Source organism: Acartia tonsa, chromosome 4 (genome assembly GCF_053477335.1).
Source record: "Acartia tonsa isolate MP-2025a chromosome 4, ASM5347733v1, whole genome shotgun sequence".
NCBI classification, from domain to species: domain Eukaryota; kingdom Metazoa; phylum Arthropoda; class Copepoda; order Calanoida; family Acartiidae; genus Acartia; species Acartia tonsa.
The window spans coordinates 26,818,827-26,845,316 of NC_137263.1; the positions used below are offsets into that span (position 1 = coordinate 26,818,827).

A 26,490-nucleotide genomic window follows, 5' to 3' on the forward strand; every position below is an offset into this window, starting at 1 on the left:
TTTCCCTAAAACTTAACAACCTCTATAAAGAGGACTAAGCCTTTGCCATGAAAGCGAATTTCAACGCGTTTTCTTTAAATAAACATTAGTTTACTAACATAGATAATCCTAGAACGGATCTCCAAAAATTAAGAACGCGCGCAATGCTTTTTATTTGCACTTAGCTTTTTTGTTTTCCTTCAAACAGGCCATTTAATAGTGTAGAAGAAAAGAAAAGACACTAAGAATAATATTGTATCGTATATATATTTATAGGTCATATAGTGAAGGAAAGTCAGTGCTCGACACAATTAGTTGCAACCCATATCTACATGTGATAATATTGTGCAGTTTATAATAATTCACAACATTGCTTTTAAAAACAGGGCTTAATAATATAAATAGCAATTGTTTAATGTGATAAATAGCCATGGGTGAAATAGTTCGTAGTGATTGGGTGGTCGACCCTGAAAATCCAAATCTGATGATTAGACGGGAACAGAATAGGTAAATTTTCTTTATATCATTCTAATCCGCCGCTGTCAGTATAAAGAATATCTGCACTGCACACTTGCCGGCAGTCCGTTAGCTAAAGGGGGTCGTATTCATACCCAGAGCCTGTCATATCAAAGAATTTAAAAATAGTTCACACAAATACTACGTCACATGTATTGTACTAATTAAAGTATATTTAGGAATTACTACCTCATTACAATTTACATTTTACTTTTTGACCTCCAGACAAAAGATTTGCAATCAAAGGGTTGCTAGACTATTACCTGGAACAAGAAAAACAGATGCTAGATGGACCAAAAGGCCTCTGGACGTTAGATTGAAAAGAATATTCAATTCAATTATAATCATTTTGACAATATATTATTTCTAAAATATTTTTTTTTCAAGAATTGTTTAAAGAAAACTTTTCTAAAACGTAAAACTTATTTTGTAATTTATCTGGTACGTCAATCCTGGAATTTATAATTTGCTACCTGCAAAAACTGTAAAATTAATTTGAATATAAGAAAAGGGTGGGTTATTTTTTACCTAATGCCGAGTCCCTGTTGGGGCTTCTCTGCAATGCCTATACCTGCAATGAACTAATCCTTCAGGGCTACCCATATACCAATACAACATAATCATAACTGATCTAATATAATAAACAAACAATCAAAAACAACCCATCGCCCCTCTGTATTTTCAATTAATTTCAAAATCAGTGCTCAACAGGGCACTTTGTGTGAAAGTGAAAACTTTACTTTTATGGACGTTGTCATACTTGTTTAAAATACAGCGAAAAAAATACGTTCACATGTCTCATAAGTTTGAGTGAGTCATATAAAAATTTTATGACAAGATTTTGAACAAAAATCTTAAATAGTAGCGCAGCTATTTATGGAAATGATTGGAAAGATCGTTTATGTGAATTTGTAAAATTTAGAATCTTAGTAAATTAATCTTTATTGCTTACATGACATATTTTCCAAAAAAATAAATAAGTATTCTGACACCTTAAAGAATTCCACACAAAAAAATTGCAAATTTTGTTAGTTTGGAAACTTAACACCTTGGATTAACACTTCAATGTTTACAAATATCATACTTTTAATATAAAAAAAATATATCTTCTAAGTGATACATAAATAAATCAAGGATGACAACATCCATAAATTTAGTCGAGGTTCAGAAATCAATTTTAAACGTTATAACTTTGGCAAAACTTTAAAGATGATTGGTGATCTGTCATTTATGACAAAATGTGGAAATGTTAATAAAGTGTTATGTTAATAAAAAATCCGTGACTTTTATTAGACGTACGAACTTTTTTTAGTAAGGTCATTCTTTCTATTGCAATGAATATAATTTTATTTACAATTTTATATGTCTACAGACTATTTTAAAAGCGAAGCTTTTCTAAAATTAGGGTATGTCCGTATTAAAAACGAAGCTTTTCAATAATTAGGGTCGGTCCATAGGTCTGTCCCTCCGTCCGTCCGTCCGAAACGGTTAGCTCTTTTCGATGATTTAGCCAAGTTAGAATTGTTCTATCGTTTTCAAACTTTGCATGGTGATCCATGTATGAGTTAGGTCCGAATTAAAAAGCGTAGCAACTCTATAATCGTTACCAGAAAGTCCGTATGTATATTTAAAACATGCTGATTTATGAGTTAGGTACAATTAAGAAAGTGTTGCAACTCTATAATTGTTACTAGATAGTCCGTGTGTCCATTAAAACACACTGATTTTTTAACATTTTGACAACATTTTTTGTAGGACATAGTTATCCTATTCATCTGATTTTTGGAATAATGATTCTTAGGACAACAAGGTACAGTATTGTAAGCGAGGTCTCTCTATAATCAAATTCTTCGAAATTAATGTTCTGCTTATTAAGTTCTGACACTCTACAAGAGTAATTGTTCGTTTGTCTTTTCTTCTGATTTTAGAGCTTCGCTTTTTGGATGTTGTCATCCTTGTTTTCAAAAGAAGTTTTGTAAAAAGTATAATTTGAGATTTTTTCTGTACATCAATGCATAAATGGGAATCGCTTCAAGAGTTATTAGATAAAGATGTTCTAAAATTCATAAGCAGTTTTAATCTACATAAATAAATTATTTATATTATTAAGTTTGCAATGATTCACAACTACATGCACAAGAAATATAATCGTGGTCGATACCAATAAAAATTCCGTTTTTAAAGATATCGAACACAGTAATAGTGTCTGACTGATTATGACGTAACAAAAAAAATTAGCCAATGAGAGGCCGTTATTGACCAATGGTAAAATTTATAGTGGCCTCTCATTGGCTAATTTTTTTTGTTACGTCATAATCAGTCAGACACTATTACTGTGTTCAAGATATCAGTTTACAGAAAAATCTTTTATATGAAACAGTATATAAGACTCACAATAATTTTCAGTTGATAAATTTTTATTTAAGAAACAATTAAACTTGTGTGCTTTGCATTCTTTTTTTTAAGAATACATGTTTTACTCCTAAAATGGGCTATATAGGTATTTATCGCATAGAATAATAAACAGATTTCTGCGGATAGTAAAATTAAAAACTTAAATTAATTTTATGATTCTTATTTTATTATTCGTTATAAATACTATAATGATACATAATTACTCAGTTTCTTCAAGAATAATATAATGACATTGAACTATAATGTTTAGAGTTGATAGTGAGTACTGGGACAAAGTTAGTAAAGGAGAGAATGTTCTCTCTACAGCCAGGTTAGTTTTCATTTTTATCTTCATATAACAAGGATGACAACAACCATAAATATCAAAAGATAAAATGTATAATTACTATCATTTGAATTTTCACTTTTATTCTTGTCCGTCATAATTGTATTCAAATACCTTTCTGTACTGTATCAGAATTTTTTTTAATAATGAATAAAGGGTGTTTAAAAAAAACCAATCGCTTCACTCTTTTCAACATAAACCCTACAGTTTTAGTCAAAAACTAACAAAAAATGACACAAATCATGTCCAAGCAATGACAATGAGAAAGCACTATTGAATTTTGATTTCTACTCACCTCTCCTAAGCACTACAGTTCGAGTCCTAGCCCTTGTGTAGAATATTTCCTTACATGGAGATAAAAAATCAACAAATCGTCTTAAGTACTTGAAATCTTGTAAATAGACCCAATAATGTTTAGAATTTTGATGGAGCATGTAAAGACCTTTCTATAGACATCTTAACCAGGTTTCTAACTCAATCCTAGCCAATTTGGCATTAAAAAGACAGACCCATCAAACATTTAGACATGACGGGTCTCTCCATTTCTTGATGTGTGACAGATCTTTCTTTTTGATGTCAAAATGGCTAAGATTGTGTTAGAAACCTGAGTAAGGTGTCTATAGAAAGATATTGACATGACCCATCAAAAATTCTAAACATTATGGGGTCTATCTACAAGATTTTAAGTACTTAAGACGGTTTGTTCTTTTTTTTAAAGACAGAGCAGTCATGTCTCAATGTTTGATGGGTCTGTCTTTTGGATGCCAAAAAGGCTAGGATTGGGTCAGAAATCTGATTAAGGCGTCTATAAAAAGGTCTTTATAAGCCCCATCAAAAACTCTAAACATTATGGGGTGTATCTACAAGATTGCAAATACTTTAGACAGTTTATTCTTTTTCAAAAAAGACAAAACTGTCTTAATTTGTAATGAAATATGCACTCTCCACGTAGAGAAAAATTTTCCACAAGGGCTAGGACTCGAGCTGTAGTGCTCAAAAGAGGTGAGTAGAAATTAAAATTCAATAGTGTTATCTCATTGTTGTTGCTTGGACATGATTTTGGTCATTTTTTGTTAGTTTTTGACCAAAACTGTAGGGTTTATATTGAAAAGAGTGAAGCGATTGGTTTTTTTTAAAACACCCTTTAGATGTTTATAATTAAAAATGAAATCATAAGCTTTCAGATTATTATCAGTTTGTCAAACTGTCAGTGCGTGATTTAATATATGTTAGGGAGGATTCATTTTTATTCAAGCATGGCAGCCGCAATCGCTTCCAGCTGCACAATTTTGAATCGCTAGCCACAGTCGCTAGTATTATCATGTTAATGGCATCAAAGATATTGAACTCCTGAAATTGTAACTGGTGGGCCACCCTAACCCCCCCCCCCCCCCTCTCCAGTCCTAATTGAGAATGTCTGTAATTAATTTGAGTAAATCTAAATTTCGAGATTATCAGCATCATTCCGTTCTGTTGGCTCGTTTCTTATTACCCGAGCTGCAAAAACTTTCCTGAATTTAGTCTTTAAAGCAGTCATGTCTGTGTCTTTTTTTAATTTCAGCAGCCAAGCCATGACAAGCCGTAGTTGCAGCTGTGCCTCTAGCTCCGCAAATACATCCAAGATATTATTTCAACAATTTACTTTCCATCGCGCAACTGACAAGCCCTGTTTAAAAATATTAAGATAAACACTTTTAAAGACTTATATTGGAAAAATCATACGTATAGTAAATAACAAGGATAAAAACATAAATAATCTTCGAATACATTTTTTTAGTATTTTTATAAAGAACAAAACTTTTAAATATAATATTACAATATCGTACCACACATAGAAAAGTATTTAGGTAAACCTTTAAGGCTAATCTTTTTTAGTATATTGGTATAACTATACATTATAGTATAATTCATGTGAATAACTAATTGGCTAAACTTCCAAAGCAAAAAAAAATATGTATTAAATGAAGTTAAAAGTAAATTGTAGAGAGAATCCAATTCAAAATTAGCAAATAAATACATTTAAATTATACAAGTTTTTATTTCATATTTTGTTGAAAGGTAGGCCTGTTCTACTATGAATCTTTGATTAATTTGAATATTATTTTTTTTACTTCTAATGTTTGAATATCACAAGATATTTTCAAACTTATTTCCATTTACCGTCAAAGCTACTCTATATCTCAATTTGTAAAGCAAAGAGGAATCGTTATTTTCTCAGCTTCTATTAATAATAAATCTAAAAGTTTTATTGAATATTCCCATGACCTATGCACTTTCAGTCTATACATTATTTTGTCAGTCGGTCGGTCAGTAGAGCTTTGAAGTTATTTCGATTTTTCAGGGGAAACTTGATTATTCTTAGATTCATGGAGTTGGCAGAAACATTAAATACAGTGGCTGATATAACAACAACATGCTATTCTTGAACATTTTTGACAATATTTACGTAGACATATGGTCCAATAAAAAATTGGTCATTCTGACATAATAACAATATATCGATAGCCAAATACCTATTGTTGTTATAACTACATAGTTTTTCAAGGGTCGGTATAAGACTTTAAAACTAAAAAAAACTTTATTAAGGATGTTTGAGCGTGGTGGTGAGTCATGTGACAGCCCTGGATATCCAATGTTTGTCCCTGGTAAAATCAACAGACAATCATTCATACAAATGTTTCATTCAGATTCAAGGTTAGCCATTTACAACAAAAACAAGGATGACAACATCCATAAAAGCGAAGCACTGAAACGGTAGGACAAACGGACATTAACAATTGTATAGTGTCAGAACTGAATAATCATATATAATTGTATAAGAGTCAAAGTAAAATTGTAAGTAAATTTGTTGAAAAACTGCTTGATTTAGGATAATGTTTATGGACATACTTACATTTTTGGACTTGATTATAGAGTTGCTTCGCTTATTACATTATACTTTGTTGTCCCAGGAATCAATATACCAAAAATCAGATCAATCGGATGATAAGATCACATAAAAATTTGTTGTTAAAAAAGTAAAAAAATCAACATGTTTAAAATGGACGTACGGACATTTTGGTGATGATTATAGAGTTGCTACGCTTTCTAAATCGTACCTAACTACTACAGGAATCACCATATAAAATTTGAAATCGATAGGACAATTCTAACATGCCTAAATTAACGAAAAAAGCTATCCGTTACGGACGTACGGACGGACGTACGGACGGACCGACCTTAATCATAGAAAAGCTTCGCTTTTAAAAATGGGTGTTTCAAAAAAATATTTTATATAAAAACTTCGTCTAAGTAGTGATCATGATGTTTTCATGGTTACAGTTTCCATTCTCTTCCCCTTAAGAGAAAAATGATCTAACGAACTTGTTAATCCTCAAACTTTGCTGCAAAAAAACCAGACATAGGCTTGAGTTGGGACAGCAAAATGTTGATTAATTTCAACCAATATTAATATTATAGTCTAAAATGAACTGGCTATCATGAGAACAAAACAAAATTTCTCACACTCAAGCTCCATCAAAAGCTGAAACAATAGAGGGGGGGGGGGGGGCTTCCATCCTTTATTTTTTGTTTGGCTATTATGCAGCTAACACATTTTTTTTAACTTACTGCAACCACATAAAAAAACGAAATGGTTCTCGCTATTACTATTTTAGGATATACATCATTACTATTACTTAATTTAAATTTATTTATCAAACAAATATCATATTAAATACAAAAAAAAAACTGTAAATTATGCCAAATTAACTAAACGGTAAAACATAAAAGGGTGTCCAAATGCTAACACGGTACTGGGCGTTTTTATTCATTAATTGTGTGATGGTTCATTTGGGTGGATCAAATAGGAAAAATTTTGCGCACAGTTTTTAGTTTGCTTTCATCACAGAATAAAGATGAGAGTTGCACATGAACAACAGTTTCATAATACACACAGGACAATAATCAATCATATTTGTCATCATAGTTTCATTTTACATTAAAATTACAAGTAACAAAGTTATAAAATAGATGATACTTAATTTGTATTATTTTTGTAATTCTAGCTATAGTGTAGCTTCTCTACAACTAATATACGTCATTGATCGTTGAAACATATATTATGGTGACTTAAAATTTTTTAGTTTTTTTCGACATACAATTTATAATATTACCATAATTTTTATTTGAATTATCTAGAAAAATCATTATTATATATTTTTAATTCATCTTATTTAAAAGCTAAATTTGCCACTTTAATTTATATCAATTACGTGATACTTTTGAAACGTATGACCAAAAGAAAAATAAATTGTAGAATATAGAAGAAACATAGCAATTTATTCCACCAAAATAGTTTTAATATAAACCTTATTTGTGAGAAGCCTCAATCTAAAGGAGAACCATATAGGTCTATCGGTTAGTGAAATCTTAAGCTACAGACAGACATCTTTTAAATAAGGAGATATTGTTGTGGCTTCGCTACCTAAAGACTTAATTATTCTTGTTTATTGATGACGAATATTGATGTGAACTATATGTAGACCAATTTTCTGGGTAAAACATTGGCTCAGCTCTTGTTTTGTTCCACACAAAAAATTAAAGTGAGATTTACAAAAAGTATTTTACCTGAAGAACGATCATTTTGCTTTCCCTTTATCCGCCAGTCCAAAATCTTTTATTTTGGGCATTTTTTATATTGCTACATTAATCATTGTGTCATTATTTAAATGGAGAAAGCAATATTTGTTTTAAAAACTGACCAAAAGTCAGAGGTAAAAGATCTTTCTTTAAGTTTCATGTCCTTTTATCTGAAGATTAAATTCAGTTAGAAAATCGATGAAAAGAACAAAATAATCAATAATGTTTAATCAAATGTTTCAAGTAATATAATTGCAAATTTAAATTTAATATTTTTATTGAATGATTATTTCAATTAATCTCTATTCATGAAATTCTAAATCTCTGCTTAAGTTATGGTCAAACAACTATGAAATTTCTTGATAATATGGATTCACAGGGCCGGGGGATGATGAATTGATATACATCTATTCTCCAATGATATTAGACAACAATAACCCTAGTATGAATTTGGTTTATTGGTTGAAATGTTAAGATAGTACAAATTCAATAAAAGTACACAATTTTTTTGAGCCAAGGAATAAGATAACGTTGGTATGAAACATTTGGTATCAGAGTAATTTACAGTCAAATGTCCCTTTCCTCCCTGGTTGATATAATATTGCACCAAATCTATCCTTTAATTACACTTTTACTTTTTTCCACTGAATTTAAAGTTCATGTGGCTTATAATGTGTAGAAATTTATTTTAGATATTTAGATTCAGGAAATACAAAGTCGTCAGATTTTATTAAATCTAACCTTGTTATGTTTCAGTGTTGTAGAGAATGTGAAGCCTCCTGGCAAGGTGAAGGTGTCTAGTGTATGGTATCCCGGTGCAGGCGAGGGAGATGGTCAGCAGCAGCCGCCACCAGATCTTGCTCAAGTTAAACCTGTTGGAAAACTAAATATTAAAGAGCTTTTCCAAAACCAAGAAGAAAACAATAATTTTATAAAACCAAAGGTAAAAATACAATAGCATTTCCTTAGCATTATATAGGAAAATATGACACTTTAACCCTTAGGCCAGACCGAACTTTTTAATAGGATTTTGCCCCATATCATTTATTTGAAACATAATAAGCAAAGGACCATATATTGAATCCTTTTTATGATTGTTGTCAATCCTCTAACATTTTACCTAAACCTAACATTTGTGAGTTAACCTTATAAATTGAAATATTTGTCAAGGCTCAGATTGGAAAACTTGATCCCCAGCAGTTATTTGAGGTCAAAGAAAGTGTATCCACCTCCGAGCCAGCTATAAAAGTGGGAAAACTCAACACTCAAAATTTATTCAAATCAAAACAAGAAGACGAAGATTTTCAGGTGAGGAAAATATTTTGATAGCAACGCTACTCTATAAGACTTGTCTGCATTCAATTGCTTTACGTGACAATACTCTTAGGTAAACTGAAATTTATGAAATAGCCTAAAATTAAAGAAGTAGGATGTCTTGTGCCTTTAACGAAAGATTTTGCCATCCGCTCGACCGATTTGGTTCCCCTGTTTGTATGTTTAAAGAAAAGTTTCAAAAGCAAGTAAATATATAGGGATATTTTTTATGTCATTAAGCTATATGGAAAGATAGCTCTGTCTAGTTGCTATTATTATGTGTCTTTCCTACTCATTTAAATCTAATTTTTTAAAGATTTAGATAAATGAAAATTGTGTGTCAAAATACTAGTTTAAATTACTATAGAATTAATAAACTTCCTAATTTATTACTTTTCGTGTCAAAATCTCTAATAAATAAAGCTGTCAATTCTTAAGGAAAGACAGACATAAGAACAAACTCTAAATGTATAATATATTTGCTTTCATGAAGGAAAAAATGTGCGGCATAGAAAATAGTCTAAACTTGTTTATTAATTAGATTTGTTAACCCTTACAGATCGGGGGGGGGGGGGCTCCAAGAGCCCCCCCCTCTAGATTTTTCAATCTCATTTTTTTTGTAGGTAAGATGGAGTGCTGTGACTTCATGACTTTTTAAGTTTAGTAATTATACGTCGGCAAGAGTTGATTTTATTAGGATATCTGGTCTGTGTCGGTCGTGGTGTCCGGTCAAAGTCGGTTGGGTAGCACCAAAATTAGAAAAAAATTCTAAATAAATCTTAATTTCTACATTATGACTTTTGTGTATAAGGAGAAACCTAAAATTTTTTTGGTGAATACTTAGATATCAATGACCTTCTGAGAAAAGTTGTGTTATGACCGTTTGACCGCTCCCTGACCGACTTTATGACCGATTTTTGTCCGGCTTTTACTACAGACATATATCATGAATATCGTGGCTTCTATAACAGCTAGAGACCTATAATTTTTTTTGGTAAATCTTTGAGCAACATCAAACTGATAAAAATATTAATTGGCGCCGCCAACCGCCGTTTTACCGCCGTAACCGCCGAAAATGGCGGTTTCCGTTATTTGCCGTTTTTCGGCGATGATCAGAAAAAGTAATTTTTTTGTTATGAAAAATAATAGTTCGTCCTAAAATTTGGTCAACCTAGCTGCAAAATTGGCCGCTCTACAGCTGTTTTAAAATTTAGCGGCTGGCCGCTAAAAAGCGGCTAAGGAGCGGCCTGGCCGCTATGACTAGTAAAAGTAATTTTCTCTAAAAATACACATGAACCACCAGAAAAAAATTTTACGACTTTATCTGTAACAGGAGCCGAGATAGAGGGGGGGGCTCTTGGAGCCCCCCCCCCCCCCGATCTATTAAGGTGGGAATTGGGGCCCGAGCTGTAAGGGTTAAAGAAGTTGTATCAACTTTTTTGCTTTTTATTTAAGATAGCTAGCCGGTCCTTTCAGTAAGTAGTAGATGCAAAATTTTTCATAGAATTCAGATATGCAATCGGTTTTTTTGTAGACCTCTTATTTTTTAAGTAATTTAAGTTTTTTAAAAAAATAATTAAGTCGGTTTTAAGGTACTAAAACGCAACAAAATAAAAGAAGAAAATAGCCAGTATAAACAAAAATAGTAAGATCTTTAATTTGACACCTTACTTTTAAAATTCTGTTGAGTAATTGTTGAAAAAATCTATTTTTTTAACCTCGGTTTAATCAAAACATTAAACCTAAATATTTTCTCATACAGACATAAAAAATATGGGTTCATATATACCATTAGAATGAGAAAAATAATATGAATCCATTGTAAGCAAAATTGAAAAAGTTTAAAAAAATTGTAATAAAAAATAGAAAAAATAAAAAAGTTATTTTAAGAATTGTAACTACTAAACTAGCCAATCACAAATCGCAAAAATTGACGAATCGGGAAGCTTAATCTATAAAATTAACCTATAGAATTGCCAGAAAAAAAGGAGAACGTTCATACAATATATACAATAGATACTACAATAAATATAGTGATATTAAAGAACATGTAAAGAATGAAAAATTATGAACAAATATGCATCAGTCTGTTTATAAACTTCAAAACAATGCAGTTAAAAATACATTATTGTTTCTTTTGTTTAAAAAATATCTGCTACATTGCATTGTCTTTTGTTTAGGTTTTGTTCAGGTTTGGTTCAAGCTAACCCTTTAAAGCCGAAAATTATGATTCTTAAAATAAACTTATTTTTTTATTATAGTTTTATAAAACTTTTTCAATTTTGCTTAGAATAGATTCGTAATATTTTTCTGATTCTAAAGGTATATATGAACCCATGTTTTTTATGTCTGTTTGAGAAAATATTTAGGTCTAAAGTTTTTATTAAACCGAGGTTAAAAAAATAGATTTTTTCAATAATTACTCAACAGAATTTTAAAAGTAAGGTGTCAAATTAAAGATCTTACTATTTTTGTTCATACTGGCCATTTTCTTCTTTTATTTTGTTGCGTTTTAGTACCTTAAAACCGACTTAATTATTTTTTTTAAAAACTTAAATTACTTAAAAAATAAGAGGTCTACAAAAAAAACCGATTGCATATCTGAATTCTATGAAAAATTTTACATCTACTACTTACTGAAAGGACCGGCTAGCTATCTTAAATAAAAAGCAAAAAAGTTGATACAACTTCTTTTGAAAAAACATTAATAGTTTTGAGAAACCACGTTCACCATGAGATGCATAATAAAGTTAAAGAATGATAGGATAGTAGATGTTCTGTAGATTACAATAAATGGTTGAAACGTTTAGACACTCAACCTGATAAACTAACCAATCAAAATTTAATAAAAGCCCCCAAAGTTGTTAGCCAACGAATAAGAAAACGCTATTAAAAAAATAAGGACTACTTTATTAAACAGACCAATGTCCCCTCCCTGGCTTGAAGTATATGTAGCTCATAATGTATTATTTATTTATTGCATATCTATTCTCAAACATCTTTTAGATGCATAACTATTTTAGGTTGACAAGAATATAGTGGATAGAAAAGTTGGAAAACTTGACTTTGATAACTTATTTTGCGCTGAGGAGAGCACCCAACCACCAGACACACACACTCAAATCAGAAAAGTTGGAAAACTTAATATCCAGGTTGGAATTTTAACTTATTTCACTAGCGGACCCGCCACAAATCCACTGCAAATTATTACTACAGCACTATCTCCTTTTCAACTGCTTCCCCTCTCTCTCTCTCATCGTGCAATAACCCAATCAGGGACGACAAAGCTTTTTATTTTGAGAAGGGTAAAATGAGAAGTTTCAAAGTTTTAAGGAGGGAAATCTTTTGAATTTTTGATTGGTGTAAACGGTACTACGTCAAACCCTAGATACGTCAAACAGTAGATGCGACAAACGCTAGACAGACAAACAGTAGATGCGTCAAACGCTAGACAGACAAACGATAGATACGCCAAACACTAGACTACGACAAACAGTAGAATTTGCTATTTCGCGACAAACAGTAGAATTTGTAAAATGCGACAAACACTAGAAGCGACATACGCTAGAATATAAAATTATAAAATATCTATAAATTTTTTCGTTCATTAATACTAAATTTCTATTTCTATTTATATATCTAACTGGATAAGATAATTGCCGTAAAAATCTATGTACATCCCCTATAGCAAAAAAAGTGGTTAAAACTTAAAACGTTTAAACACTCAACTTATTAAACCAACCAATCATAATTCATTTAAGTAACAAAAGTTGTTTAGCCAACGATTAAGAAAACGTTTATATAAAACTTTGGGGACTAGTGTACTAAACAGCCCATTGTCCCCTCTCGCTCTGCTATCATTGTCCATTCCCTGCAGAAAATGTGATATAGCAATGAAAAGGTGATTTTGCAATACAGTTAAAACTAAACCAGCATGTGTTATTTTTTTGGTATTTATAGTCATTAACAGTTATAAGATACATCAAAGAAGGTTTATTAAATTAAGTCTAATATAATTAAAGAGATAAAGAATTTTAGTAATTTGAATATAATTATTTTTAAATGACATGTTTGTATAAAGTTTTTTTTTACAGTTGCTTTGTTTAAACATCAAAGGGAGATATAAATGGGCGGAGTAATAAAGACTTAGGATGAGCAATATTTTATGAGCATTAATTATTTGACCATTTATGACTTCGCCGTACAACACTATTTCAACAGCGCAGCTATTTAGTAGTAAGTGTATGTATGTATATCTATTATTCTGACAATCCATTGCTTGACTAAAACGTTTTACAGAAATCTATTTCACCTAGGCCGTGGGTTAAATCAAATAAATATAATGAATATAAAATAATTTCAATTGTAATGAAATTTTTCTTTTTAGATTCATACTAACAATACTTGTTTATTACAAGAGAAAAAATCTTGCTTTAATGTTGCTGCACTACTTACATATGATATTGTCCTTGTCTTTGAATCAGTGCAGCGATTCATCTGGGGTCATTTTTGGAAAAAATAGGGAAATGCAGGCAATACTAATTCAAACTTAAATGGAGGTGTTGTCACCCCTCTACAAACCCCTACCACAGGCACTTATTTAAATAATAATCACCTTATAATTTTAGTCCGTAATAGGCAATATAATTTAAATTCCACAAAATTAGTTAAAAACCTTCTGGACCTGTCCTATATGAAGCTTCACTTTAAAGAAGAACCATATCAGTTTAGCGGATAGTGAGATCCTTTGCTACATACAAAAAAGATTGTTTCATTTTCTTTTTAAGTTTTAAAAAATAAAATATTTTTTTTTTTGGGGGGGGGGTAGATACCCTCCATAAAATTAGTTAAAAACCTTCCCTGGACACATATGAAGCTTCACTGTAAATGAGAACCATATCGGTTTAGCGGTTAGTGAGATCCATCGCTACAGACAAAAAAGCGTATTACTTTACACAATAGGATTAATTCTAGCGTTTGTCGTATCTATTGTTTGTTGCCTTTAGAAAAAATATAGTGTTTGTCATATTCTAGCGTTTGTCGCATTCTAGTGTTTGTCGTATCTAGCGTATGTCGTGTCTAGGGTTTGTCTGTCTACTGTTTGTCTGTCTAGCGTTTGTCGCATCTACTGTTTGACGTATCTAGGGTTTGACGTAGTACCGTGTAAACAACCCTTTCCACCCACACTTGGATTCAATTATCGTTCTAATTGTGTGTTTTTGAAACATTTCGATATCGCGGAGTCAATAGTGACAGTATATGGAATGGAAATAAGTGATTTTACCAATATTTTAGGCTAAAATTTAGTATTGACAAAAGTTAAATATTTAAAACAGCGCATGACATTATTTCTTCAAATTTTAATCCCTTTCAAGTTATCTAAGGCACTCAATTATAAACTCATTGTATAAACTTTGTAGTCAATATTTTGACGGAAAAAATATGTAAATAAATACCTTTGTTACATCAGAAGTTAGTTGCAAATATTTCTTGTTCTTAGTATCTACTGAAGACATTTTTTCTAATATCTGTTTGGTTTGTTTGATTATTCCATCCTAAACATTTCTCAACACTCAAGGACGGACGGACAAGACAGACAATGTGAGCTGTGGAGTTGCATTGATTCTAATTTAGTGTGTACAAAAAAAGTAAACACTTTAGTTTACCAAGAAATTCTCTTCTAAATTTGTGACCAAGTTAGTTTGATAATGCTTACGCCTCACCCTAATAAAACTAAAACATTTTGTTTTCAAACTAAAAGAGAACAATCTAAGTATTAAAGAGAGATATTTGTATTTTCTTTTTAGATGAATTGTGAAGAGTAATTAGTTTTTAAACAAAATTGTTTTAGAACACCAATATTTTTATTTTGAATTTAGCGCTGAATTTAGACTCATTGAGACATTTTTCTTGGAAAATGGTTTTAGAAAAAGAATCTTTGTTTTTATATCGTTGGTTATATCGGCTATATATTGGTCTTTTTGGTGTCTCGTCAAAGGATCTTGATTGTGATAAGGGAAGGAGTTTGATGGTTTAGTATTACAGTTTCCCAAGAAAACCCTTAGTTAGACCCTAAATAGAAATCTAACTCGGATAGTTTTCGTTCCACGTACTTTTAAAAGTTATAAGAATACCTTTTTCGAAGTTTATTTTACAAAAGAAAACAATGAATTGAATGAAATGAAGGTTTTTTTGACTGACATCAATTTAGTAGGATTGAAATAAATTTTATATTAGGAAGTTATATTAGGTTTTTGTTTTGTTAATACTTTGGGATGGGGGTAAAGAGTAGAAGGCTAAAGTAACATAATTTATAACTCTGATAATTACAACCAACTAGGAATTAAATATTTTTTATATGATTAGCCTAGTAGCTACTGGACACGAGCAAACCTAGGAGGGTCTTCCAGGTACAAAGAAAAAACATTTCTACTTTAAAGAATTTAGGGTTTTGTTTGTTCAATATCACCAGAAAACATCTTTAACATATTTAGGAAACTTTCTACCAGCAATCCAAAGAGATTATAGACCCTCCGGAAGTAAGGGTGGGTAAACTCAACAATCCGGAAGCTTTATTCAAACAAACAGAACAGCCAAAACCAAAGGAGGAGGTTAGGGTAGGAAAGTTGAAGCTCCCAGAGGATTTTTCAAACTCAGGTAAATTTAATTTTTCTTACTTGATCGACCCTCTTGATGGCACTTAAATTTAAAGATCGGTCTGCACAGTAAACATCTATCTTTCTGGGAAGAAATACCATTGTATCCTCTTCTATAGAACAATGATCATATCTAAAGTAGAAAGGACAAAACACACATGAGTTTGATTGAAATAAAACAAGGATGACAACATCCATAAGTAGCGAAGCTCAAAAAAATTACTGTAAATCAGTTTCATACAATAAACATTAATCTTGATAAAATAGGGAAATAAGGAAACCTTAAAAATCACGCAACCTTAATAATCACAAAAATTTAAAAATCTAGGAATCGATCTAGCATCGCAATTTATAGACATATCTTAATGAAACTTGATAAAAATATGAAGAATAGGAGCATATTCAATTCCTGATAATTTCAGCCACAAATCATGAATAGAAATCGAGAAAACCATAGAAAACCTAAAAATCTAGGAATCGATCTAGCACCCCAACTAATAAAAAAACCGTAATAAAACTTTAGGAAAATATGTAGATTGTAAATTTAAGCAATCCCTGAAAATTTCAGCCCATTATCTTAGAAAGGAGTTGAGAAAATCACGAAAACATGAAAATCTAGGAATCGATCTAGCATCCCAAACAACAGACAGATGGACAAAATAACGTATAGATTAGATGGGCATATGTTATAAGAATCTTTACTAAAAATTTCAGCTGTCTATCTTTTATAGGAGCCGAGAAAATCACGTTTCCCCCACTTTGTCTCAGACGGACAGACGGACAGACGGACGGACAGACGGACAGACGGACGGACAGACGGACGGACAGACGGACGGACATTTCGAATTATAGAGTAGCTTCGCTACTAATAATACATAAATAACGAAAACTACCCACCTCCCCCCCACCCACCTGGTGGGAGGGGGGAGGATGTTATCAGTGCTTAAGAGGATGCTTAGTGTGATATCGCTTATTATCTATTTTAAACAATAATTCATGACATATTTAGAAAAGAATTCTCCAACAGAAGAAGTATCTCGTCCTAAAGTTGGGAAACTTGTAAACAATCCATTTGAACATATAGAACAAGACAGAGAACAGCAAGATCTTAAGAACAGTGTTCAGGTTTCAATATCTCCATAATTATATTCGGTCCTACGACAAACGCAGGAGTCCCAAACGTCGGAGTGGACAAACGTCGGAGTGGACAAACGTCGGAGTGGACACCTAACCTAACCTATTTTAGACCATCTTATAGGTTTTTTAAATGCCTAAACCCTGCGGGGGGCTTATTTGTTCATTTATATCTTAACCTAACCTAATCTGTATAGAAATACTTAATAAAATTAATTTTTTTTTCACACTCCTGCGTTTGTCCGTTTGGGACTCCTGCGTTTTTCCTGGAACCTTATATTCCTACTAGCGGCTACGACCCCTAGAAGCCTCTAGGGGCACGTAAGGTAGGAGGGGGAAAAGTCGACCTCATCCCATTTTAAATTTGAGTTTCAAAAGAGTATAAAAATATTTTGGGGGAGGGTGTGAAGAAACCCTCCCCGAAAATAGTTTGAAACCTTCCCATGACCTATAAGAAGCTTCCCTGTAAAGGAGAACAATATCGGTTCAGCGGTTAGCAAGATTCTTTGGGACAGACAAAAAACGCTTACTACTTTATATAATAGGATTATGTCAAAAAACTAACCCGTGTTTATATACAGTGTGTTTTTTTATGAGAACTTTTTTGAAAGCAATTTTACCCCACTTATAGTTATCAGAATTTATTGATTAATGGCTTATCTTCTTCGTTTTTTATAACCATTTATAGAACATCAAAAAAATATTTCAGTTTTTATTAAAAAAGTACAGTAAAATTAAAAATTCAAAACTTAGGTGTCAACATCTAAAAAAGGTTTTAGCGCATTTTTCTTAAGCTCAAATCTTATACCCTTTGCAAGAAAAAAATTGAATTTTTTAGTAGTCCACTTTACGGGGCCAGTTCTCCCTCCCTGGTTCATATATGGCCTTCAAACTTTGATATGTTCTAGTATATGTCCCCAAAAGTATCTGTATCAATTTTTGACTCTGTATCTCAACTTTGAAGCAGCCATTCTTGCAAAGAGTAGAAGATTTGAGCATTAGAAAAATGCGCTAAAACCATTTTTAGATGTTGACACCTAGGTTTTGAATTTTTGATTTTACTATACTTTTTAAATAAAAACTGAAATATTTTTTTGATGATCTATAAATGGTTATAAAAAACGAAGAAAATAAGCCATTAATCATTAAATTCTGATAACTATAAGTGGGGTAAAATTGCTTTCAAAAAAGTTCTCATAAAAAAAAACACACTGTATATAATCCTTATACTAAAGTAAAAGGATGTCTGTGTGTTTGTACGGAAGGATCTCGCTAACCACTGAACCAAAATGGTTCTCCTTTACAAAAAAAAGCTTCTTATAGGTCCAGGGAAGGTTTTTAACTATTTTGAAGGAGGGTATCTCCACCCTCCTAATAAAAAATAACATCTACCCAAAAATATTACTTTTTCTTTTTAAAACTTTTAAAAATGGGTGGAGATTAAATTCCCCTCCCACCATAAGTGCCCTCAAAGGCTTTTAGAGGCGTAGCCACTAGTAAAGTATATAAACAGATAAGGGTAAATGTAAAAGATGTACATGTAACGTACAAATGAATGCAATAGAGTTAAATCTAAGCTCTTGATTACTTTTCTATATAAAATATTTCATAAATAAAGAAGTATTATATAAGTCTGTTAGATCTCACTAACCACTGGACAAATATGTCTTTCCTCTTTAGCAAATATTCATATACGTCTTCATATTTTAAAACCTTCTCAGCACTGTATAGTTTTAAATAAATGTGTTACATTAACTTATTCATATTTAATTAGGTTGGTAAATTGAGACAAGATATTTTTAAAACTGAAGAGTCTAATTCTGAAGGATTCAAATTTTACAAGCCAGTGGTTCAACCCAAAAAGATGAAAATTGATCAAGTTTTTCCAGTTAATGAAAACAACAACAATAACTCAGAATTTCAGGTATTTTTTCACAATTATGAATTTTGTCCCCTCCACTTTCCCTTGTGCCTATACCCCATCCGCTCTAGGACCATAGAAGAATGTATTGACCAATATGTAAGGACTATATTAGCAACCATTAGGACCATTCAGATATGCATGTATACTAAAAGTAGGATTAATCCCCCCAACCTAGACAATTATAAAAAAAAAAATATTTTTTTGGTTGGTATGAAATATGAATTATTGAAATCACAACAATCAACTCTATGCTGAGCTATGGTTCAATATGTTCAAATCTTTATGTTTCAGAGAGAAGAGATAAAAGTAGGAAAGCTTGTAACAGAAAATTTTCTGTGCAAAACCGAAGACAAACAATTTATTAAGAACCATACACCTGGAAAAATCAATACAGCTAAATTATTCTCACATGTAACCATTTTATTAAGATATACTTATTTGCCTGCCTACTCTATGGTTGAAGTCTGTCCGTTCATCTGTTTTTCCAGGAGTTACTAAATATACAGCTTATAACAAATTAATTCGGAAAAAAGCACGAAATGCATACGTGATTTTTAGTTGTCGTTGGGTAGCAACACTTGAATTGACGAAATTTTTATATGCCCCCTAATTATAATTTTAGATTTATTTCGCTTGTTGGCTATCCCTTATTCCTGTGCTAAATATATATCTAATGTATTTTCTCTATTACCAACTATTAAAGATAGAGGTCTGCCTTTTCAAATAAAGGGTCTAATTGAGTACTGCTATTTTGTATTGAAAGGGTAAAGCATAGGGGAAAAAACTATCCCTCCACCTTATTTCAAATTAATTACAAAAAAAGGAGTTCGGCTGTTAGTACTCAACAGCACTTTGTGTAAAAGCATCATATTCCTTAACCATTCGTTTTTCTTCTCATGATAGCAACCTAAACTATTTGTGTAGATTCCCTCGATAAATTTACATATTTTTGTATTTTATTTTTTTATGCAGGATGAAAGTTTGTCCGAGAAAAGTACAAGTCCAATTCAAGTTGGAAGAATTAATTCTTCAGTATTTGAAGCCAAGCCTAACCAAGAACATGACAAACCAAAGTTGCGGGGAGCCAGGAAGCTAAACAAGGCTAACCGTATTTCAACTCTTATTGATAATCTTACAACTGAACAGCCAAGCAATATTGATACAGGTAGATGCTTATATGCGCAGCTGTATAATAAGGTTTTGTCTGCCGAAAGTTAAAATAAATAGAAAACACTCACTACTTTATTTGTCTTTAAAAAGTTTACAAAGTTAAAGCAATTATACATGTTATTAAGAAGTAAAATATTGAAATATCTCTTTTTATACATGTATTTAAGTAGAAAATGTCTCTGATGTATTTTTTTATAGCAACAAAAATCTTATTACAGCCTAGAAAATTTAAATGCAATGAATAATCAATTACCAACTATTTTATTAGAAGGCGCAGACAGAGATGAGAATGATTTAGAAGTTGAGGAGCATTTCAACCTTGGCAAGGAAAGGCTTTGCCAGATTCAAAGCATGTTTTCAAATTCGCCAGGAAACAGCCAGCAGGACCAGTCCAGAGAAGCCAGGGACCGTATGGCCGATATTGACTCTCCCCTGGGTGAGATATCTGAGCTGAAGATGGAAGGTCTTGTCTCCTCTAATCTGTCAAGATTTCAGAGTGGTAATATTGTTGGTAGCACCAGCTCTAGTCATATACCTGCCAAACTACTGGAAACAAACAACCGGGATAAAGGACATATTGAGGCTGTTTCACAAAAGGTATCTTTTACCTTGTATTTAATACAAATGTTGAATTATAAAACTAACCAAGAAGCATTAGAGTTATTTTGTCATGACATGGTCTAATAAACTTGCATAGCTGCAGCATACTAAAGATATCAAAATATATTTGCTGCTTACATGTCAGATGCATGACATGAAGAGTCAAAGGAAATGTCGAATAATTGAAATTGGTGTTTTCATTGGTATTGAAAATTTAGCAAAGGTTTAAAGATTAAAGAGTGAACTGCATGTAATGCTACGCTTAGTTGTTTGGTCTGATGATTATCATTGTCATTTTTCTTAATTAGCAAATTTGTCACCAATGCAATGCAAATATTTGTATAAATTTTCCTTTATTTTTAGTTTTGTAAGGCCACTGATAGCACAGATTCACCCACAGAACATAAACCTAGACAGGTGGGGAAAATAGTAAATGCAGCGTCTTTCCTCAATAACAATTCAACAGAACCAGAATCTCAGAAGAGCTGTGTGCGCGTGGGCAAGCTGGATGCCGCGCAAATTTTCAAACCTGAAACAGAAAAACCAAATCAAGGGCAAATAGGTCAAGTGAAGAGGGTAGGAAAGCTCAACACAGACAATATTTTCCCAAAAAATGAACCTGAAGAAAAACCAAGAGAAAAATTGAACGTTGGCAAATTGAAAATTAAGGTAGTATTTTACTAATTTAACTCTAGGTCTTCGTATTTTGAAAAAAATTGCTATGATTATAACCATACAGTCAAAAACATAATGTTAAAGAAGCTTCTATACAATTATTTTATTATTCAGTCTCCGACAGGGAATTCAAACACAGATGGTGAGTGGATGATTAATACTGCAGAGAAAGAAAAATCTTTATCCCCCAACCTATCACAAAGGTATAAAATAAATATTTACTTTCACGCAATGCGTATTCTATACATCTTCTTTTCTTCTCTCTGTAGCTGCTCTTGGTATTAAAGGTTCGAAATTTTAATAAATGAGTTTTTGAAGTGTTTTTCTTCTAAATTCTAATAGAACCGTTTAATAATATGTTCTCTTGTCTAACATTTAATTCTTAATTTATTATTTTCGAGTTAAGTACGCACTTTTAAACTTAGTTTTAAATGTAGAAAAATATTATGACATATTACAATATGAATTGTTTTTAATAATATCTTTAATGATGTAGATTCATAATATTAGAGTCTTGCGAGAGTGATACTTGTATACCTAGGGTTGGGAACTTGAGTGATACTTGTATATCTAGGGATGGGAAGCTGAGTGATACTTGTATACCTAGGGTTGGGAAACTAATGATACTTGTATATCTAGGGATGGGAAACTGAGTGATACTTGTATACCTAGGGTTGCGAAACTAAGTGATACTTGTATATCTAGGGATGGTAAGCTAAGTGATACTTGTATAGTTATACCTAGGGTTGCGAAACTGAGTGATACTTGTATATCTAGGGATGAGAAGCTGAGTGATACTTGTATACATAGGGTTGGAAAACTTAGTGATACTTGTATACCTAGGGTTGGTAAGCTGAGTGATACTTGTATACCTAGGGTTGGGAAGCTGAGTGATACTTGTATATCTAGGGTTGGGAAGCTGAATTATACTTGTATACCTAGGCTTGGGAAGCTGAGTGATACTTGTATATCTAGGGTTGGGAAGCTGAGTGATACTTGTATACCTAGGGTTGGGAAGCTGAGTGATACTTGTATATCTAGGGTTGGGAAACTTAGTGATACTTGTATACCTATGGTTGGTAAGCTGAGTGAAACTTGTATACCTAGAGTTGGTAAGCTGAGTGATACTTGTATACCTAGGGTTGGGAAGCTGAGTGATACTTGAATACCTAGGGTTGGGAAGCTGAGTGATACTTGTATACCTAGGGTTGGGAAATTGAGTGATACTTGAATATCTAGGGATGGGAAGCTGAGTGATACTTGAATACCTAGGGTTGGGAAGCTGAGTGATACTTGAATACCTAGGGTTGGGAAGCTGAGTGATACTTGAATACCTAGGGTTGGGAAGCTGAGTGATACTTGTATATCTAGGGTTGGGAAGCTGAGTAGAGACAAATTAAAGATAGGACAGGAAGAAACAGAACAAACACAAACTATAATACCAAGGTAGATATTTGCAAATTTATATTTATTCTTAATCCCTTTCCTAGACCATTTTAAACTCCATATTTTCGAAAAATGTTATCTAGAAAACTTTTTATTGAGATTGATTTGATTTATTTATTTACAAACTTCATTTCTCTAGCCCTCGTTGAAGAATGTCTTCATAAAGTCTTACCAATCTAAAACCCCAAATTTGTCAACAGCGCAGTAGAAATCAAAATAGACACCAATTCACCTAAGATTTTGACCTCTAGGGTTGGAAAATTGCCAGAGAACCGGCTAAAGATCGGTCAAGATGAGCAAGAGGAAGAAGAGCGTGCTGGCAATGCTCAGGCCAGAGTTGGTAAACTATCTGAGGACAGGCTCAAGATTGGACAGGACAACCTTGCTGATGATACTGAGGCAGATATGATCAACAGAGTTGGAAAATTATCTGTTGATAGGTAAATTTTGATAGGGTAGTATTGAAGCCAAAATACAATCCTAAAAATTATTTTTAACGCGTAATATATTTTTTAATTGGTACTTGACGAGCTTAAATAAAGAAACTTTGATATACTGATTTTGGAAATCTTCATATAAAATATGTTGACTTTTAATGACTAGCAGACAATTCTTTTATATCTAGAATGCTCCAGACCTAGCACTGATATAGTGTCGATTTAAAGATGCTTACTCTAATTTTAGAAAATTTGGTTGTAATTTTTTCTCTCTATTTTAGGTATAAGCTAGGCCAAGAGGAAAAGGAAGATCTAAATAACAACTCTGGCTCAAATGCTCCTAAGGTTAAAATTAATAAAGATTTCCTACACAAAAATTATTTTTTTTCTGGTGCCATTTGGCTTAAAAAAATATCATTTAAGACGGATAAAAAATGACAATTCTACTTTGTATATTGCTTACAAAAATATACTTTTTAATGTATGTAAACCAGTTGGTAGATAGCTTTTTTAGAAACTCTCAAATTCACTAAGTACACCATAAACAATAAAGTATGTACCAGTGTACCTGTACAAAGCTGTGGATATTTATAAAAATAAAGCTGGCACTTAATAGATCTAGCAAATATGTTTCTATCACAGCTCAATTAGAAAACTTGACAGCTTTAACAGCTATACACAACTATTCACCATCAAAATTTTAAAATCACTTATTATTTCCTATATTTAAAATACTATAATAAATGATTTTATTTTACAGGTGAGAAAACTGGATGAGACAAGATACAAATTGAGTTCTGAACTAGAAGAAACTGAAAAATTAGATGATACTGATATAGTTCCTGCTGGGACAGTGTCAAAGGTAGATAGTTAGGGATCATATTTTTCGGGTTTTTTTCAAAACTTCAAATTAAATACAGAAATGTTAAGCGATATAATTTATCAGTCACTTCGTAACTTGTGAACACAATATACACAACACTTAACCTTCTACCCTCAAGTTTCATTCATTACCCCGATTGGCAGCAGAGATAAAATATCTATTAAGTTCAATTGAAAACTGTGTATTCACCCCCTAGCTATAAAATAACACCCCTCTTGTAGTCTTTAGTTCAGGAGGGTTTCAAAAATCTTAAGTTGGGAGTAAAAATTTTCTTGTGCGATTCGCGCATACCACTCGCAGAAACATGTACGTACAGTACACAACACTGTTTAAAGCCTTTAATTTTGAGCTGCTTATGTTCATATTATTTTAGAGCGCCAGTGCATTCCTAAATCCTAGCCCAAGTTTTCAAGATTCTGACAAGCAGACAAAAACTAGAAAATCTAGGTAATCAAAATCATGTTTAAATTATCTAACTGAAAGAACGATTGCGTCAAATAAAAAACAATTTTTTTTTATTTTCTCAAAACAAAACTCTTATAACACACCAAACATTAATGTCTGAATAATTGGTTTACTTTTCTACCTTATGAAATAATACACTTTTTTGATAATAATTTTCAATGTAAAGAAGCGGAAATTTGGACAATGCGGCTGAAATGCAAAGAAAATATGAAGAACAATTGGCTGCATCTAAAAAGGTGTAGTAAATATTTTTTTGTTATTTATTAAATCATATATCCAGCTTCTTGAATGACAAGTTTATATAAATCTACACCGAAAAGTGGTGTCTAAAAAATTAAAATATTTTAAAAATCTTCCAAGAATAAGAATAAACGACATTTTTTTGTTGCAATTGGAGATTCTAACTGATATGTTATTTATTCTTCGACGAACCAAAATAAAAAATCGAACAATAGGATTAAACCCTGTTTTGTTGTCCCAGACCTTTGGCCCCTCTGGAACACCGAATATTAATATTGATATCATTTTTTATCCGTGGACAACTGTTTACAATGAATAAAGATATAATTATGTAGGCTAAAGAGAAGAAGTCTCAATCATTCCGTATGAAAACCCAAGACGACAGTGCAATATCAACCAGAACATCATCTACTACTAAGTCCTCAACCTCCCTGAGGAGAGCTGAGACTTTTGTAGCAGAGAGCAAGAGAACAGCCATATCATCTGGAGACAGGGAGACTGACCAGGACACTGTCAAGGTCAATGTTAGGGAGGCGAAGGCAAAATTCTTCCAGAGTATGCAGGAGTCGAGCTCAACATTATCAAGTAAAGGAGAGAAGGCCAGTAGGATTGGAATGTCTATTTTGCCTATAGGTATTTTTAATATTTTTTCTATCTTATGCAAAATCAGAACGCAATTGCAATAATTTTAGCATACTATTGTACATGGCTAAGATATTTTTTATTGTTGATATATTTCTTGAGTATTTAGACTCCAAAAGACGACTTTTTAACCCCATATTTTTTTAACTTTTCTCCAATGCCTAATCCAAATTATTTAAGTATTTATATACAACCAAACAATTATATTTGCATTATATTAACTTCAAACTATTGAACGTAATGGTCCTTGCTTGATTTAGCACAAACTGCAAAATTTCAGCCGTCCGAATATAAAACACATCATTAAGTAAAAAAAAAAAAAAATCTTAGTCATCTTCCAAGTTAGGACAACCAACTTACAAATCTAAATTTTTGAACCCCCTCCTCTTATAGAATATAATTTAGGTGGTCAGAGCAGAGGAAAGGCTCTCTTTAACAGATGTGCTGAACGTGAAAATGATTGTTCTGACGAGCCAACAGGTACTACAGGTGCTGCAGGAGCTGCCAGCAATACCAGTAATATTCCTGGTCTTGACTTTGAAGAAATTGAAGATGAGTTTGACCGTTTGCATAGAGAAATGATGGGGGAGGAATAAATTTTCAGATATTCAAAAATTAAAATGCTCTAATTTTATAAATAGACAACAGTTGAATAATTTTTCTACTCTAATTTTTGTGTCCAAATATAAGCTCCGGCGAATCAATCCAATATCGTCTGATATAACAATTGAAATTTAACCAAAACAAATTTATACAAAATTAAAAATCAAAAACCTAGTTTTCTTCTATTTGTAGCCCAGGCTAATTTAATAAACTAACTGTTAATATAATTAAATATAAAATTTTTAATAAATTATTTTTGCTTTCTAGTGCTATTATAATATTTAAATTTTTATGACAATTATAAGTGAAGTTATGTAATTTGAGTGTTACAATCACCACGTTAATACATATTTGAAATCCTAATTGTTATTCAATTTTATAATTAACAGTTGAAATCAAATCATACAATTATATAAAATAAAGACATTGAAATACATTTTTTGTGT

At 31.8% G+C, this 26,490-nt stretch overlaps 1 protein-coding gene across 1 annotated transcript; it reads left to right on the top strand.

Moving 5' to 3' along the window:
- On the top strand, positions 1-26,407 carry LOC145316612 (uncharacterized). The gene is made up of 22 exons (XM_080157250.1): positions 1-486; positions 3,161-3,220; positions 5,822-5,929; positions 8,612-8,798; positions 9,026-9,163; positions 12,193-12,321; positions 15,664-15,826; positions 16,835-16,950; positions 18,734-18,883; positions 19,175-19,294; positions 19,856-20,048; positions 20,322-20,650; positions 21,017-21,322; positions 21,443-21,531; positions 22,700-22,774; positions 23,026-23,214; positions 23,493-23,556; positions 23,972-24,073; positions 24,468-24,541; positions 24,726-24,795; positions 25,135-25,432; positions 25,847-26,407. Exons 1-22 carry the CDS (start codon positions 410-412, stop codon positions 26,035-26,037), a joined length of 3,228 nt encoding a protein of 1,075 aa, XP_080013376.1. The 5' UTR covers positions 1-409; the 3' UTR covers positions 26,038-26,407.
- The last annotated feature ends 83 nt before the right edge of the window (positions 26,408-26,490 follow it).